This window comes from Podarcis gaigeae (assembly GCF_964106915.1).
Source record: "Podarcis gaigeae genome assembly, chromosome: 5".
NCBI lineage: Eukaryota > Metazoa > Chordata > Lepidosauria > Squamata > Lacertidae > Podarcis > Podarcis gaigeae.
Genome location: NC_139681.1, coordinates 39,963,696 through 39,980,172, shown reverse-complemented (window position 1 = coordinate 39,980,172; position 16,477 = coordinate 39,963,696). Strand labels below are relative to the sequence as shown.

General features: G+C 40.6%; 1 protein-coding gene across 1 annotated transcript in view; it reads left to right on the top strand.

Moving 5' to 3' along the window:
• ADGRA1 (adhesion G protein-coupled receptor A1) overlaps positions 1-16,477 on the top strand; it is a 313,190-nt gene that overhangs the window by 131,668 nt on the left and 165,045 nt on the right. The window contains exon 8 of the mRNA XM_083740999.1: positions 10,890-11,103. Coding sequence (XP_083597125.1) covers positions 10,890-11,103 — 214 coding nt within the window. The remainder of the gene's footprint in view (positions 1-10,889; positions 11,104-16,477) is intronic.

Below are 16,477 nucleotides of genomic sequence, written 5' to 3'. Positions count from 1 at the left end.
GCCGTTCTCAGTTGGAATTTCATCCAAACAAGACAGCTATTACTCATATTTGCTGTGTTGGTATCTACTCTCCCAGAGATTACCTTTCACGCCAATGCACTTTCTTTTATAGTCGTATAAACCATAATTGCAAAATCTTTATAGAACTGTGGTAACTGGCAGTGTCAAGGGCAGTAGCTACTCTGTGCTCAAGGCATTACACATCAAAGTGAGGAAGGGAAATGCTATACAGTGCTAATGGGGTACGCCCTTACTCCTAAAGGGCTGCCAAGTTTTGTTTCTCTAGTGTGTGATGTTCATGCACTTGACAGTTGTCTTGCACATTCCTGGAGGCCCATTATATCTTCATTCATCCACAGGTAGCTCTATAGCTTGTTTTCCTAGTTTCCTAGAGACTCTTAGGATGCCTGCCCAGGAGTCTGTTTCCTGTTTCCTTACTGTTCACCTTGCCAAACCAGAGCTGGGAAAGGAAAAGTAAGGGTGGGATCTGTCATCGGCTTGAAGGCCTGATAACAAAAATACACACAGTAATGTAAAAATACTGTGCTGATTCCTTTACCACACACGACACAACCTACTACAATTGTACTTGACAACACTCATCCCCAGTTCACACATAATGCCAAGCCATACCATGGCTGAGAGTGAACAAGCAAGCATGCAGGTATTCTGAGCAAAGGTTGCAGCTGCTTTACGCATCCCTGGGTCCTGTTATTGCCACGCTTCCTGGAGCTCAGCCATAATTTGGCTCAGCATTATGTCTAAACTTGGAGACTTGATTTGTCCACCCCACGCCCAACACATCATGATCAGCAAGCCAAGAAGAAGCCTTGACCATAGCTTGAGGTTTGGATGAAGTGAAACAAATCACTACCTTTATGGAAGCTTTTAATAGTGGATGAATGATTATATTTTAATATTCTGCTGGAAGCCACCCAGAGTGGCTGGGAAAACCCAGCCAGATGGGCGAGGTATAATTTATTATTATTATTATTATTATTATTATTATTATTAGTTGTTGTTGTTGTTGTTGTTTAGTCGTGTCCAACTCTTCGTGACCCCATGGACCAGAGCACACCAGGCACTCTTGTCTTCCACTGCTTCCCACGGCTTGGTCAAACTCATGCTGGTAGCTTTGAGAACACTGTCCAACCATCTCATCCTCTGTCGTCCCCTTCTCCTTGTGCCCTCCATCTTTCCCAACATCAGGGTCTTTTCCAGGGAGTCTTCTCTTCTCATGAGGTGGCCAAAGTATTGGAGCCTCAGCTTCAGGATCTGTCCTTCCAGTGAGCACTCAGGGCTGATTTCCTTAAGAATGGATAGGTTTGATCTTCTTGTAGTCCATGGGACTCTCAAGAGTCTCCCCCAGCACCATAATTCAAAAGCATCAAGGTGATGTCTCTGCTTTTTAAGATGCTGTCTAGGTTTGTCATTGCTTTTCTCCCAAGAAGCAGGCATCTTTTAATTTCGTGACTGCTGTCACTAATAATAATAATAATAATAATAATAATAATAATAATAATAATTATCATCATCCCAATTTGGGCATAATGCTAAGCCATGGTTTATCTTTAGATGGTACAACAGCACTGGGGAATGAGTGAAGTGGTTGCAGTTTTGCTCAGACTACATCTCTCTCAATCACATTTAGCCATGGTTTAACTTAGTGTTACATGTGAACCAGGCTTCAGTCTGACTTTGCCTGTTGTGTAAAACTTCATCTGTTGTGTAAAAGGTTATGGATGACTATGGCTGAAGTCTCAGATTGCCAGTTCACATCTTAAGCCAAATCTGGGGTGGGGGTGAGGGGAGGTGAAGGACAGGATACATCAGGTTTGAGAAGTTATTCCTCGTTTTTCTCCTCAGCTTGGGGCAGGGCTCAAATGTAACACAATAGCCTTAACTCAGAACCATAAATATAAACTATTTCATAAGGTCACAAAAGATGGGAATTCCTTTTGCCACCCTTCAGAATTTAGAGTGTTCAAATCAGATACATTTATTTTAAAAACAAACATTATTGCCTCCAGAATGATTGCATTTCCCTGTACATGAGGAATAAATTATTTCATGGGGGGAAAGGGCTGGCATTTATGTATGGCAATTTTTCAAACTAAAAGGAAAGATTAAAAAAGGAGGTTGCCATTTAATTTGTGATAGTGTAAGACAGTGTGGCTGACAGGAGAATATTAAGATGGAAGTGGCTATTAAAATGACTTGGAAGCAACCCCCTTTCTCATTGGTATTATGGAATTGGCAGAAAATGAGGGATCATTATTTTAATGGAAGCAAACCATAGGGATATGTGCTTAGGTGTGCTTGTAGCTGTAGAAGAAATTGATAAATGCTGGTACATTTGATACCGCACAGGCGCTGCATCATAAATATTCTAGAAAAGATGTTAAGACTAACATTTTATTAGTTACTGGAATTTAGCATCACTTTTCAGTTCAACTGAGTGCATTTCTCATATGCCCTAGCATTCTATAAACCTTCTGTGGAGAATCCTAGGCAGTGCACTGCAAAACATAAGTTGTCCTCTGGTGTATGTCATGTGTGTGTGTACACAAACACCCACCCACCCACCACTTTGTCAGTAGATCTCTGTTAAAAAACACAGTCCGTTTTTGTTTTCTTTGTCCCTACTCCCATTTTTTTTTTCATCTGCTTTGTTACTGGACCGGTTCTTTACTTTTAGTGTCTTCCAGCTTATTTCCACTGAGTTTAGCCATGCATATTTCTCTCCCACTGAGATTGTATACATATATTAGAACTCTAACTCACACGTTTGTCAGCAGTACATGCTACACTCTGCAGGCATAGCAGGTTCAGATAGAAAGCCCCATTGGCAATACAATAAATCAAGCGATTAACAAGAAGTAACTCTGGTTTTCCTTTGCAAAAGCACACAGACTTAAAAGATGAGATAATTCTAATGTAGAAAAGTTCAGGTTTATTGTTGTGGATGAATAGATAAATAGTTGGGGGGTGTGCCATTGAAAAACAAGAAATACCTGAAATATGTGAGCCAGCACAAATATAACACTTGGGTATCTGCAAACCATGATGTCCAAATCAAGCTCCAGCCTCTCTTTGTTCTCCAGACTGGTATCCCCCTCCCTTGCCAGTTTAGCTATAATGCATTACATGCAAGCCAGTGGAAGGGATCAACACACTGGACTGAAACCATGGTTTGAAAACATTTGCAAACCATGGTTCTGAGGGAACTTTGTGTTAGTAGTGGTTTGCATTAGTGTACATGTAACCTAAAAACCAAGGTTAATTTGTCAGGATTCAGTCCACAGAAGAAGAGCAAGGTGAGCAGGAACCTCCAGGAGGTCACCACACAGAATCAATCATGTTATTAAAGACCAATTTAGGGAGTAGTCCTGCGGACGTCAGTGGGAACGTGAAAAAGCAAAGTTACAGGCCAGACAAGCTGAAGTCAAGTTGAAGATAATTCATCTAACTCTCTTCTCTTCCTCACCCCCCAAGCCACAATCAAGCATATTCAAAAGAAGCAAACGCATTTTAAGTGCTTCAGATATAATTAATAGGGGACTCAAGTGCCTTAAAAATGGGGGTGCACACACATTAAGGTGGTGGCTGGTTGGTGGAAGGACCCTGAGTGACAGGCAGGGAAGAGAATACCTCCCAGGGTGAGAGACTATTGAGAAGAAAGGAAAGCCCCCAGGTGAGAGCTGGGGAGGGTTCACCCCTTTCTGTGTGAGACTAAGGTTAAGAGCTACCATTGAGGTTTCTTTTTTCTTTCTCTGTTTTTGTTCTTATTTAGATTAGATTCTTTTATTTTATTGCAGTATGAAAAAGCTTTAATAAAATATATTTTTTTAAATTAAAAAAAGGAGTGTATGGTGTTATGTCGCTCTTTGCCAAACAAAAAAATTACATTCTATTATAGTTCAGAAGATCAGAAGGCTGCTTTGGAAATGGAAAGGCAGCATCATCTCCAGCCTCCAGCCATATGCTCATATTTTGACTGCTGTCGTACATGATGCTGAAATGCCTTTTCATTCCTTGTTTGGCATGAATCGTAAACAGATGCTTAGTTCATTTGCCATCCTTACAATACATTTTTAAAACTCAGAAGTACATTCCATTGACTTTAGTGGTGCTTGTAAAGTGCAGTTAGATTTTCGGCATTAATCTGGAGAGAACCTGGAAAGGACAATTTACATTATAACATCTCTGGTCTTGTGCTAGTCCCATAGGCTATTGCCTGTCCATCAGTACTGTAGCCAAGACCAACGATGTCAACAGCAAAATAAATTAAAATGTTTTTCATATCTAGCAATGTTTAAACCATAGAAGTTTGGCAAGTTACTCCGTTAAGCTTATAAAAATATTGATGTTGTATTTCATGCTCTAGTAGTTTGTTGGCTTGTAACACAGCTTGCTTCCGTATGAGTGAGCACCTGAATTCATCATGAACATACGCATGCACTCTAAAGCAATCACCTTTGAAGGAAATAATTTATGAATAAGGGTGATAATTAATTGAATTAGCATTCTCATGTTACCTTATTCTGTTCTCTGCTTTTAGAATTTGCCTTGCTGATGCTGCTTTATATTGTAGCATTGATGTACCCGGTGCCTTTAAAAAGTTAACATAGGCAACATAGATGGGTCTCTGCATTGGGGAAAATAGCAGAGGGAGAGATGGAGTCACACAGATGGAGATATGATACAAGTCACACAATTACCAGTTGCATCACCATCATCATTAGTGAGCAGACTCTGGGATCCTAATTCAGGTTGGAACCATGGCGGGAGACGTGGGAGCTTTTAACATTTTGCTTCCCTCTATGGTTCAGTGCGGGTGGCGCTGTGAGTTAAACCACAGAGCCTAGGGCTTGCTGATCAGCAGGTCGGCGGTTCGAATCCCCGTGACGGGATGAGTTCCCGTTTCTCAGTCCCTGCTCCTGCCAACCTAGCAATTCGAAAGCACGTCAAAGTGCAAGTAGATAAATAGGTACTGCTCTGGCGGGAAGGTAAACAGCGTTTCCATGGGCTTCTCTGGTTAGCGAGAAGCAGCTTAGTCATGCTGGCCACATGACCCGGAAGCTGTACGCTGGCTCCCTCGGCCAATAAAGCGAGATGAGCGTCGCAACCCCAGAGTTGGTCACGACTGGACCTAATGGTCAGGGGTCCCTTTAGCTTTTATGGTTCAGATCCAAGCCCCACCCTAGATGCTTTTTACTCTGTGCCCCTGCCCCATATAAACCATTTGCATCCTCAAAATACATCCCTCCTGCCTCCACTAATAAAGCCATTTGGAAGAGAAGGTGGAACAAGGAACATGACTTGCAGATAAGCAGTCCGTGGTTATTTAAGATACTCTACTTCCTCAAAATGTTTCCACAGCTACATAACTGTATGCATTTCTCCATGGCAAGCTGACTGTTGTTTAGTGTATGAATGATCTTGTTTGGCCTCCAGGAATGTCTCAGGAAAAGGGGCTAATCTTTCCAATGTGATGCTGATCTATTACAAATAAATTCACTTGACATGGTACACTCTCTAGGAAGCTGCCGATAAACAAAACCATGTGCATTTGTTTTTGAGGCATTTATAATGGAAGAGAACGTGTGAGGTTTGCTCAAGCTGTGTTTCGCTATGTTGTTTAGAGCTTACACTAATCAGCCAAATGGAAATGATTTTGAATGGCATTGTGTTTTATTAGCATTAAGGGACTAACAGGCAAGTAAATGTTAAATCATTTTTGACATCCATTCTGTCATGGTTTATAAAAAGGACTTGTACACCCTAGAGAGAGTCTGCTACAAATCTAATGCAGCAATGTGGTAAGGTTCTCTCCCCACCCCTTTATGAATAGATATTAGGAAACACTTCATTTGCTTCTATAAATGATTTATCTGCTGGGTACCAAAATTTAGTTGTACTTTTATACTTTAGGTATATATCTACAATTAAATATGTCTGAACTTTCAGTGGGCAGTTGATTCCTGTGTTATGTGGCTCTTATCAGATGAGCTAGGTTTAAAATTTAAGGTCAGATATTGGGCATATTTGTGCAGCTTGGCATCTGAAAACACAAACTACACACACAAATCTGAGTAGTGATGGCTGGTTTTGATTTAGCAAAGTGATATTTAATAATTTAATGATATTTTTGTGTGTCTCTGTGTGTTTTACCCATGGCTGTGTATTGTGCTTTTTGGATGATGTTTTTAAACTGTTTTAATGCTGGCCTTTATTGTTGTTTGTTCTTTTCGCACATTGCTATTTTGTTTTTGTTTTATTATGTTCATGAGCTGCCTTGAACTATATGAGGAAAGGCAAGATATAAATAACTTGAATGAATGAATGAATGAGCAGGGAAAGGATTAAGCAAATTCTTCCTCCTCTTTGCCTTCCCACTCCTGATTCTACTCACTAGAAATGGCTTTTTAAGCTCCAACTGGGCTGTTAGGTTTGTGTACAATTTGTAAGCTGAGTTTTAGGAAGTGCAGAACTAGGGGCTAAAATGCTGGGTATAGCAGAATGTTAGGGCAACTTAGATTTCAGAAAGAAAAAAAAAAAAAAAAGGATCAGCCTGTGGTTAAACTCTGTTCCTGATTCCCATAGTAAGGAATCATTGCTTTGCACTTAGTCAGAAAACCGAGTAACTCGAGGGCTGTTGCATATGTCTGGGGGTTCCCCGACTCATATGCCTGTACTACATTAAATTCAGTGACGGAGCCGAATAAAAAGGCTTTTCATGATACTACAGCTCCTCATCAATTTGCCAATTCATTGAATCCTCAGGTCTCCTCTTCCCGGTTTTAATTAATATTTCTTTCACAATATCAGGTGCGAAAATACTGTGCTGGGAAACACACCAGCAGACTTATGGAAATGTCTTAATGCAAATGACAGCATTATATTTTGAGAAAAGTTGTTGTGCCATTTGCAGTATTAAAAACAGATGGAGGTGTGCAGAGAAAAGGGGGAGCCTACGAAAAGGCCCAGGTTTGCTGCCAGAGGCTGAGTTGATGTTTATATTACACATTACAAAGAGATTGCAGTCTCCCAATGGCAATTATTCTCTGGGTACAAAAGCGATAAAAACTGTTTAAAGTTGCAAAATATACAAAAATAATATTTTAAATGGCAACACTAACGCTAAGAACAATTTTTAATTTGGAGAAGTCTAAAAATAAGGGCAGACACGAGCCCTAACTGGTTTCACAATGTTAAACTCTACAAATCTATGATTCGGCCATCCTATGAAATCATGGTAAAGCATACCGTTCTATCAAAGATTAAAAGTATGGAGGTTAATACTTGTGCAAATCAAATGGTATTTGGCTGGCATCTTGGTGTTAAAGTAGGCACCAGATGAATCACACTGCAGATGACATTCCATAAACAGAAGACCGCTATTAAGAAGTCTCTTGTGACAACCCACCATATTTCAGCTTGCAGGGTCATAAAGAAAAGGGTCTCCGTTGACCTCAGGGCTTGGTTTGAACTTTCAGATTACTTGTTTCTGTTGCTCTGACAAATGTATTAATTTTATTTAATTTGTAGCAGCATTGTGAAACACAGCTGAATGTGCATGCACTTTTACATGTCTCTGGCCATTCAGTGGGGCTTACTTCCCGGTAAATGAAGATAAGACTACAACCTTAGTGTCATGCTATGGGAGTTTCATTGGACCGTCTCCAACTAACCTTTACTCAGAGTAGACCCATTGATGATGGGCATGTTAGGTCTGCTCAGGGTATGGCTAACATTCAATACAATCCATTGCAAATAACTTATAAGCAAGCTATTTACTTCTGTGTCGTATATCAAATTCTGAATTTTTTCTAACTCTAGCATTATCTTTCATTTCCACATTCTGCTAAGGTATTTCTAGGACTCAAGTCAATTATAGCTGGGTTTTTGGAGATTGAATACAAAGGGCCCGTCCAATTTTTTCTGCTCCCACTGAGGAACACTTTGTATCCCTTGCCAATTTTCATCACTATAGTTAAGAATATGGCTTTCTGGCTACTTGGACTGATTGTATTCAGCAGGAACCAAGAAAAGAATACATTGTATTGGCAGCAAAACGGACTTCATTCATTTGCTGTGTTCCAAGCCACAATATAATGATTTATTTACTTAAAATATTTCTACAGAAAATGTTCATGGTGGCTTAATTCACCAAATTTAAAACATCAGGTATTAAAATATAATAAAATAAACATTGCTGCTTAAATCCTTCTTTAAAACAGCCTGGAAGTAAACAAAATCAGGAACTGGAAGACCATGGACCTGTCAAAACATAAGGTTTCTGCTTGATGTCTAAGTCTGCAGACCGAACCCAACTCACTTAGGAATAAACTCAGTTGAATTAAATGAAGCTTTCTTCTGAGTAGATATGCTTATGGTTGCACTGTAAATGTCAACTCAGGGCTCTTTCACATTTCACCTTGTGCCATGCCTAAAAAGCACAGCTCCAAACAATTTTCCATTTGACCCACACTTTCTAGGCATGGGTCTGTGTGGTTTCCTCCTTGCTCCGCTTCTTTTCAAGGGAAAAGCTGCTCTTCAGCAATAGAGTGGAATAAATGTCAATCTGGGAAGAATCCAAATTGCTGTTTGCTCTGATTGAGCACTAAAGAGTGGTTTTCCCTAGGGGAATGCAGCAGAACAAGAGGAAGTGTCAATACATTCTCAGTGTCACAGGGATAGGAAGTTTCGTAGCCTGGTTGCTGCAATGGAAAATGCCATCTCCTCTAGCCTGTCCAGAGTGGCTGGGGAAACCCAGCCAGATGGGTGGGGTATAAACAATTCTGGGCATTTATAAATCTCCGTCAAAACAGGAAATGTGATTTTTAGTGTATTGTTAAGGTGTTCAACATAAGCTAGAACAGTGGTTTTCAACCAGTGTGTAATGGCACCCTGGGTTACCTTGAATGATGGTCAGGGGTGCCACGGGCAACACTGGCCTCTGTCCCTCTTTCCTTCCCTCTCTTCTTTTAATGCCCTCTTACCTCTCTGTCTTCCAAAGGCTTGTGTGACTGTTGCAGCAGCCCTGACCACAAGCTCCCCAGGCGAATGGTGCCTCTGAGGCTGGCCAAGGGGTGCTTCCCAGGCCCCTTTGGGGCAGTGGGAGGAGACACCTCTCTTTGGGGTGGGGAGGGCAGCTCAGAGACTAGCGGCTGCTCAGAGGACTCCCAGGGAGAGGGGAGAGTTTAAGAATGCTCCACAAGGGAGGGTGTTTGAAAAGGGTGAGGGGCTGCTGACTCTGGAGGCAGGGGGTGACAGAACTGGGCTTCTGAGACCCACAGGGGTGCCACAGAAAAAAATGTAGTTGGTCAAGAGAGCCGTAGACCCCAAAAGATTGAAAAACTCAGAGCTATAGTATTAACTTTTGCTATATTGATAGTTCAACACGTCTTCTGGAAAAGCATGCATGCATGCATGCATGCATGCATAAATAAATAAATAAATAAATAGACTATAGACACTTTTGCCTTTCTGTTTGTCAAGAGATGTCAAAATAGCCAAATTTATTATAAATATGTGTAAATACTAGAAAAACATATACATTGATCATGTTCATTACTTTCAACAATTGACTTCCATTCAATTAGTCTTGTGCCTGTTAAGTGTTAATAGGCTGATGTACATTTATTTATTTATCATTTAATTGGAGAAGAATTGCTTCCATCCTCTAAATCTGAAAAGATGCAAAGGTGCTTCCACTTTATGCTGAACTGGAAGCACTAAAACATTTCCTTTATAAGCAGAAGACCTGAGGATAAAAATATGTACCCGTTGAAAGGTACAACCAAGTGAATAAATGTTATCATTATCTTCACAAAATTAAAAATGCAGAGCTTGAGACTTAGCCATTCCATCTAAATCAGCACTGCTGTGTTGTTTGTAGATTTATTACAATCAGTGCAGCTAAATGTGGAATAAAATTACTGCTTAGTACGAGTCACAGTATTTGACCCTTGAGCTGAAAGTGCTTTCTTCCTTCCTTGAAAATATAATGCTGTGTGCATTAGCTTATATTATTGTGGCAGCTGTTCTCAGCCTGGGCAATAAGAAGGAAAGGGAGAGAAAGTAGAAGGGAGGGAGGGACAAGGTATTTCCATTTATTGGGCCTTTTGCAAAAAGATTGCACATTAACCTAACGTTACACTGAAATCAGCAGTGTGTTAATCACAGGTGGGTTGACTTGATCACGTGATTCTAACATGTTTCCCCCTCATAATCATAACTCTCGGCACAAACACTTTACTTTCTGCAGTCTTTTACCAATCATAGTATAATTGTCTTGGATTAGTTTACAGAATGAAGTGAAAACTGCCAAACTGACAATGTGATGGAATGTGTGTGTAGCTTATGGGCATGTGTTTCGTTTCAGCAAACCTTATTGTTCAAGGATGGAAAAGAGCTTCTTCAAAGTTCTCAGCAGCACATACAGAATTTACTAGGAACTGTAAGGTCTGCCACTTGGTACTACTCATCTAGTTCGCAGATCCCTGCCATACGAAGATTTATAGACATTGCTGACCACTTGGCAACTATGTTTGTGAGCCCTCTTCTTGACATGGGGCACAGGATATACACAGTAATTGCATCTGTGGAAGATACACCCTGTATCTTTAAAAAACAAACTTGGTATTTTCATTCTAGTGACAAGAAATGATGGGCACGATCCTGTACCCATTTAGCTCGAAGTAAACCCCATTAAATTCAGAGGGACTTGCTGCTGAGTAGACATGTGTAGAATAGCACTTTGAAGATGTACTTGTCCGTTATTGTTTCTGCTGACTCTAGTACTGCTCCTCTCCTCTCCTCATCACTAACAATGCATGAACAATGCAATAAACGAATTGTTTCCTTTATGCTCTCACCTACAGCCGGACCGCTGGAGCTGCCTCTATTTGAATTGATACCATCCCAGAGACAGGTGGTTTTCCACGGCGACCGCTTGCCATTTCAGTGTACAGCAACATACCTCGATAATACTACACAAGTGCATTGGTACCACGATGGACGCCTAGTTGAAACGGATGACGAAAGTGGCGTGTTTGTGGAGGACAGCATAACACACGACTGCTGTTTAATCACACGGTAACATATTCCCATCTTTGGTATTATTTAGAACAGCTTTTCTCAACCTGGTACACTTCAATTATATATAGGGCTATAATTTCCATTAGCCCCAGTCAGCATGGCTCAATGGTCAGGGATGATAGGTGTTACGATTCAACAACTTCTGGAAGGAACCGGGTCAGGGGAAACATACAGTATGATTTTAGCAGTGTGGTGAATGATGGTGACTAGTTTGGGTTTTTGTTTTGGTCTTTCCTGGCTGCCAGGTCGATTTCTATCTTTCTGAGATGCTCACACATCTCCAGATTCAAACTGGAGCCTAAATATTAGATGTTAGAGTCTCTCCCCCCCCCCATTTCACTTAGTTAAGCTGTAAGCCAGTGGCACCTGCGTGGTACATTTGACTTATTCGGGAGAGGTGTTTGAAAGATGACATAAAGGTATTTTAATACTCCCAAGTGCTTAAGGAGACATATGATGAGTAAAGAGAGTAACTTCTTCTCAGAACGATCCCTGAAATACTCGTTTCTTTTGCTGATGAATTCCAGCTCTGCAGCCTCGTCCATCAAATGTCTACCAAAACTTTCCATTTAAATTCAACAATGCTTAAGGGCAGACATTTCCCTGGAACACGCATTGGTTTTTGATAGCCCTTTGGAGGTGTCTAAACTAGAATTATAGGTGATTCTGTTGATAAAAAGCTTCTCATTGGTTATGTATTATATTCATGATAGTACTTACCTCTGGGCAGATATGTATAGGATTGCGGTGTTGACATATTTTCCCCTCGTGGAAAATGGCTAGCAATGGATGCTCCTTCTCCCACCACTTTCTGTTAACGATCAGGTGGAGTAATATTTAAAGGCTGTCTATGAATTCTCCAGTCTCTCTCTCTCTTTCGCTCTGTAACACAGAGGGGGAAAGAGTTCACACCGATTAACATCAGTTTCTTTCTATGTCGACCATTTATTCATTAGTATCATTTTACTAGAACAAGCTTTTTCTTCTTAAAAACGCAACTTCGTTGTTTAACGTCTTGGATTTATTTATTTATTTTCAATCACTCTTGCCGAGAACCTCTGCCCCCATGAGATGTTTTTCAGAAGGGTCCTGCTGTTGCCCCTGCCAGGAATACCTAGACAGAACAATTCTCAAAGCCGCATGCATTTGGCAGCAACCAATGCACATGTATTAAGAACCTAAACCATGCTTTATGAATTTTATATTGGACCGTACAGTCTCAGAACTACGATGCCCTGCCAGGTTGCTCTAATTTGTGTGTGTTACTTTATATCGAGGAACAAGTGACATCATCTAGTTCATTTTTTCTACCAGTAGGAGACTGGAATGATGAGCTATACTGCTGCTTTTCAACCTTTGCTATGCAAAAAAATTGTTTTACAGTATACAAAATTGCCTTGTGGTGAATGTTTAGAAAGATCAAAAAAGAGGGAGCATGTTGAATATGGGAAGGTTGAAACTGATTCACAACATAAAAATCAATATGTGCAACGCGGGGCTGATGGTTTAATTAGTTCTATCAAACACCTGCTGCTTAAATTACTGGGTAGATACTGCCCTGCCCTCTCATTTCTGCAACTACAGACTTTCTTTGCAACCCACCATAAAACTAAATGTCTGATTAATATGATCTAATATGCCTTGATTTTATAACACTTCTCCTCCCACTTTCTATACCCATGAAGTTAACAGAATGTAGCCCATATATTGCAATATTATGACCTAGCATTACTTTTGAATATTACACTAATTGTATTTTTGAAAGCCAACACACTTTGCTTTTGCAAAAGTTAACGCTTTTGAACATTTGCGACCCTTGCAAAAATAATATCTATCATGTGGGGTCAAGGATAGGGAGCCAGTAAAATCGGTGAGACAGCATTTTGTAGCTGTTTGCAAGGTTCCTAGAAGAACTGGAGAAAGCTTTAGAAAGGGCTGTTGAAAATGGAGGGCCATTTTGGCTCAGCCTCAAGTATAGCTCCACATATAAAATCAAATTAATGTGTGTGCAACTGTTACTGTAAGTGTTGTCATAGAAACAGGGGCAGTCTTCCACCCCCTGTGTTTAACTGTATGTGTTGCCTTTTAGTGCAGATACTATACTTTAGTGCAGATACTAGTCTTTCCAAAGCTACTTTCTGAAATTTGTAAAGAGAATGACTAAAAGTGTCCATATATCCTGATTGTTCTGGATATGTATTTCCAGCTCAACACAATTATCATTTATAGACCTTCCAGTTTTATTGTCTTTCCTTTGTAAATATAAGATATTGAACCACATTACTAGTTTTCTGTTACGACATAATTGAAAATAAATGACAACCTAAACATTTTTTGTACTGTGCTAATGAAACTAATTTATAAAGTGAGACTCTGCCTCATGACATTTTTCTTGGCAACAAATGTTTCCATATGGGACACTTGAGAATATGTTTTCAATTAGTTCTTACTTCAATTTTTCAGGTATTGGCCAATAATAATATTATTAGAACTTTTCAAAGTTACTCTGACATATCGTTTCCATGGTCATATGTATACTTTTATATATAAGTTAAGAAACTTGTTCCTTACCAGTCATTGAAATGGTATATTTCTACCATGAGCCAACCACATATTTCCTATAGCATTTGAAAATAATTTGTGCATCTGAAAAATATGCTCCCGGGAGCTGAGTTCAGCTGATTTCCCTGAGCAAATGTTTACCTTGTATTGTCAAATTCCTTTATGTCTTTGAAGATTATGGAAAGTGTGTGGCTAGGCCATACCAGTCTACCCAGTGGCCCTTCTCCAGCTGTTCCCTTTTTTCGGAAGCATGGTTTGTATTCACAAAGGAGAAAGCCTCAACCCAAACAGAAGGATTAGCTGCCCCGAATTTAATAGTATATTATGAGGCACGCCAATGAAGTTGGCTGAATTGGGTTTCACATAATAACAAAGAGTATCTATGTCAAGTGTGACAACTTTTTATCAAGATGCCTCTCAATTACTTAAATGTGAGGAATCTGTTTTTGTAATAAATCATCATCAACAGTAACAATTAGTAATATAAAAGAGAGGACCTTTTTTGTCATGGCACTCTGAATTCCCCTGCCCCAGGTCGTATCTGTCACTGGCATTATAATATTTTCAATGCCAGGTAATGTTCATTGGATAAATGTTGGAGGGTATGAGGTTATCAGACCCACAAACTGTCTGAAGCCAACCCTGTATAGGGAAGGTTTTCTTTAATGTTTACGTTTTATTATGTTTTTATATTTTAATGACCTTCCTAGTTGGCCACACATTTTAGATGATGTTCTTTTGTCACAATTTAGCCTTACACTGCTTTTCACTTTATAGGTTATTTTTTTAGCACAGCCACAATATGTTTTAAATATATTAGGTTTGATGAAAAAGAAAAAGGAAAATGTTGACACCAAATGTATAGATGGCATAAAGATAAGATAAAAGTGCGTATGGGCGATTAAATAAAGTGCAGCAGGAAACCCCGGCAAGCGGCTGGAAAAGAAATGTAGTTCAGGGAGAATATAGGCTTTCAACAAGGAGCAAGATGGCAATCTTCTGTATTTTCCAGACACTGGCCTGGTTAACATGTCACAGTAAGTCAAACCATGGCCTATGCACAAACATGCTGGCGCCTTGGGAGGACCTTGCAGCACAGCATGAGCCAAACTTTAGTGTACCATCTGAACCTAGACTCAGAGGCGGAGCAAGGTGGGTGCAGTGGGTGCATCCTGCCCCTGGTGCCAGCTGGACGGGGGGGGGGTGACATTTGCTGTGCTGCCCCGCTGTTTCCCCTGTGCTCCCAGCTGGAGGAGGCAGGCAGGGGAGAGGACAAGCTGCACGGGTGCAGCTCCCCAGAGCTATGTTTGGGAGTCACAGGGGAGCGCTGTTGTGCCGTTGCCCCAGTCCAGATGGCACCCCCAGCATGATCATGGCCATGTCAGATGGCACCCTCTGGCAAGATCACGGCCATAGATCGCGGCACCCCTGGCGTGATCCCCACCATGCCGGATGGCACCCCCTCCGTGATTGTGGCGACGCCAGATTGCACCCCCTGGGTACGATCGCCTCACCCCTGGGTGGATTTCCCTGCCCCCAGGTGCACGGCATGTGTGCCGTCCCGGGTGCCGGAGCGGCTAGCCCCACCGCTGCCTAGACTTGGGGTTAAGGTCCCTCCTTTTTAATTATGATCAGTAACCAAGGTTTGCTCTATGTTCCATGCTAAAAGGGCTGGCTGTTGGTGTAATAGCATTCTGTGTGAGATCATGCCATTTCTGAAGAGCTCTGTTGCAAAAGGCAAAGAGGAATCTTTGAGGATTTTGTTTGCTCTGTCTTAATCTGTAGGGCTTTTTTAAAAAAAAAAGAAAAAGAAAACACCTCTGAGTTAATCTCACTGTAGGTTTAAACTGAAAAAAGGATGTGTGTCAGGTATGCGAGAGAGAGGGAGAGAAAATGACGCTGCTGCCACTGAAGAATGACAGCTTATTTTTATAGCTCCATGCTCCAAGGCTGACTCCATGTCCAACACAGCTATATGAATAAATGATGCAGGCTTCCCAGTGATATGAAACTGTAATAAGAACTGTGATCAGAGCGCTCTTCATCAAAGATAACAAGACCTTGCCAAAGTCATGTTGTTGCAAATGGCTGCGTGGTATTATATGTATATATTGATACATAGGTTTCTCAGGCGCAATGAATTTTTCTGTTGTTCTTTCAGTAGTATACATCGCTTTCCCCAGCCATTTCCAGCTACTGGGGCTACTCAGCCAAGGCACCATAATTCCAAAAAACATTAAAAAGGTTAACCACCTTATATTTTGTAACACGTTTCCAACCATAGATTATAATATGAAAGGCGAGCTAGAGTTTACACAGAATATACAAGCTTTGTACTGTCAGGCTGTCAACAAAACTGACAATATATTGTGTAGCAGAGATGATAGCCCTTTGTAGGGATTTGAGAAATGGAGAAACCATGATGCGCACCTAAAGTTACATGAAAGTCGTGTTTTACACATTTTGTCTTCCGGCAAGAGAAAAAATGTCAAACAATGCAGTCCAATAAAGAATTAAAACAACCAGCATTTTTAGAATTAGTGATCAAAGTTCAGCCAAGAGCGACATGTCTAACAGAATAGGCTTTCCTTGGCAGGCTGCTGAAACTTCGTAAATGAATGGAAAGTGGCCAGTGCAAATAGTTCAAGCATCCCCAAAGCCAGATCTTATTTTGTGTGATACAAATATTGATTTGTGGCCAATGACAACCCTGAATGCAGAAGGCTTGTTTAATAGAATGTGTAAATACTTGGAGGAGTACAGTTGTGAAACCAGCTTAGGAAAAGTTCAGTTGTCCTACTTAGCACAA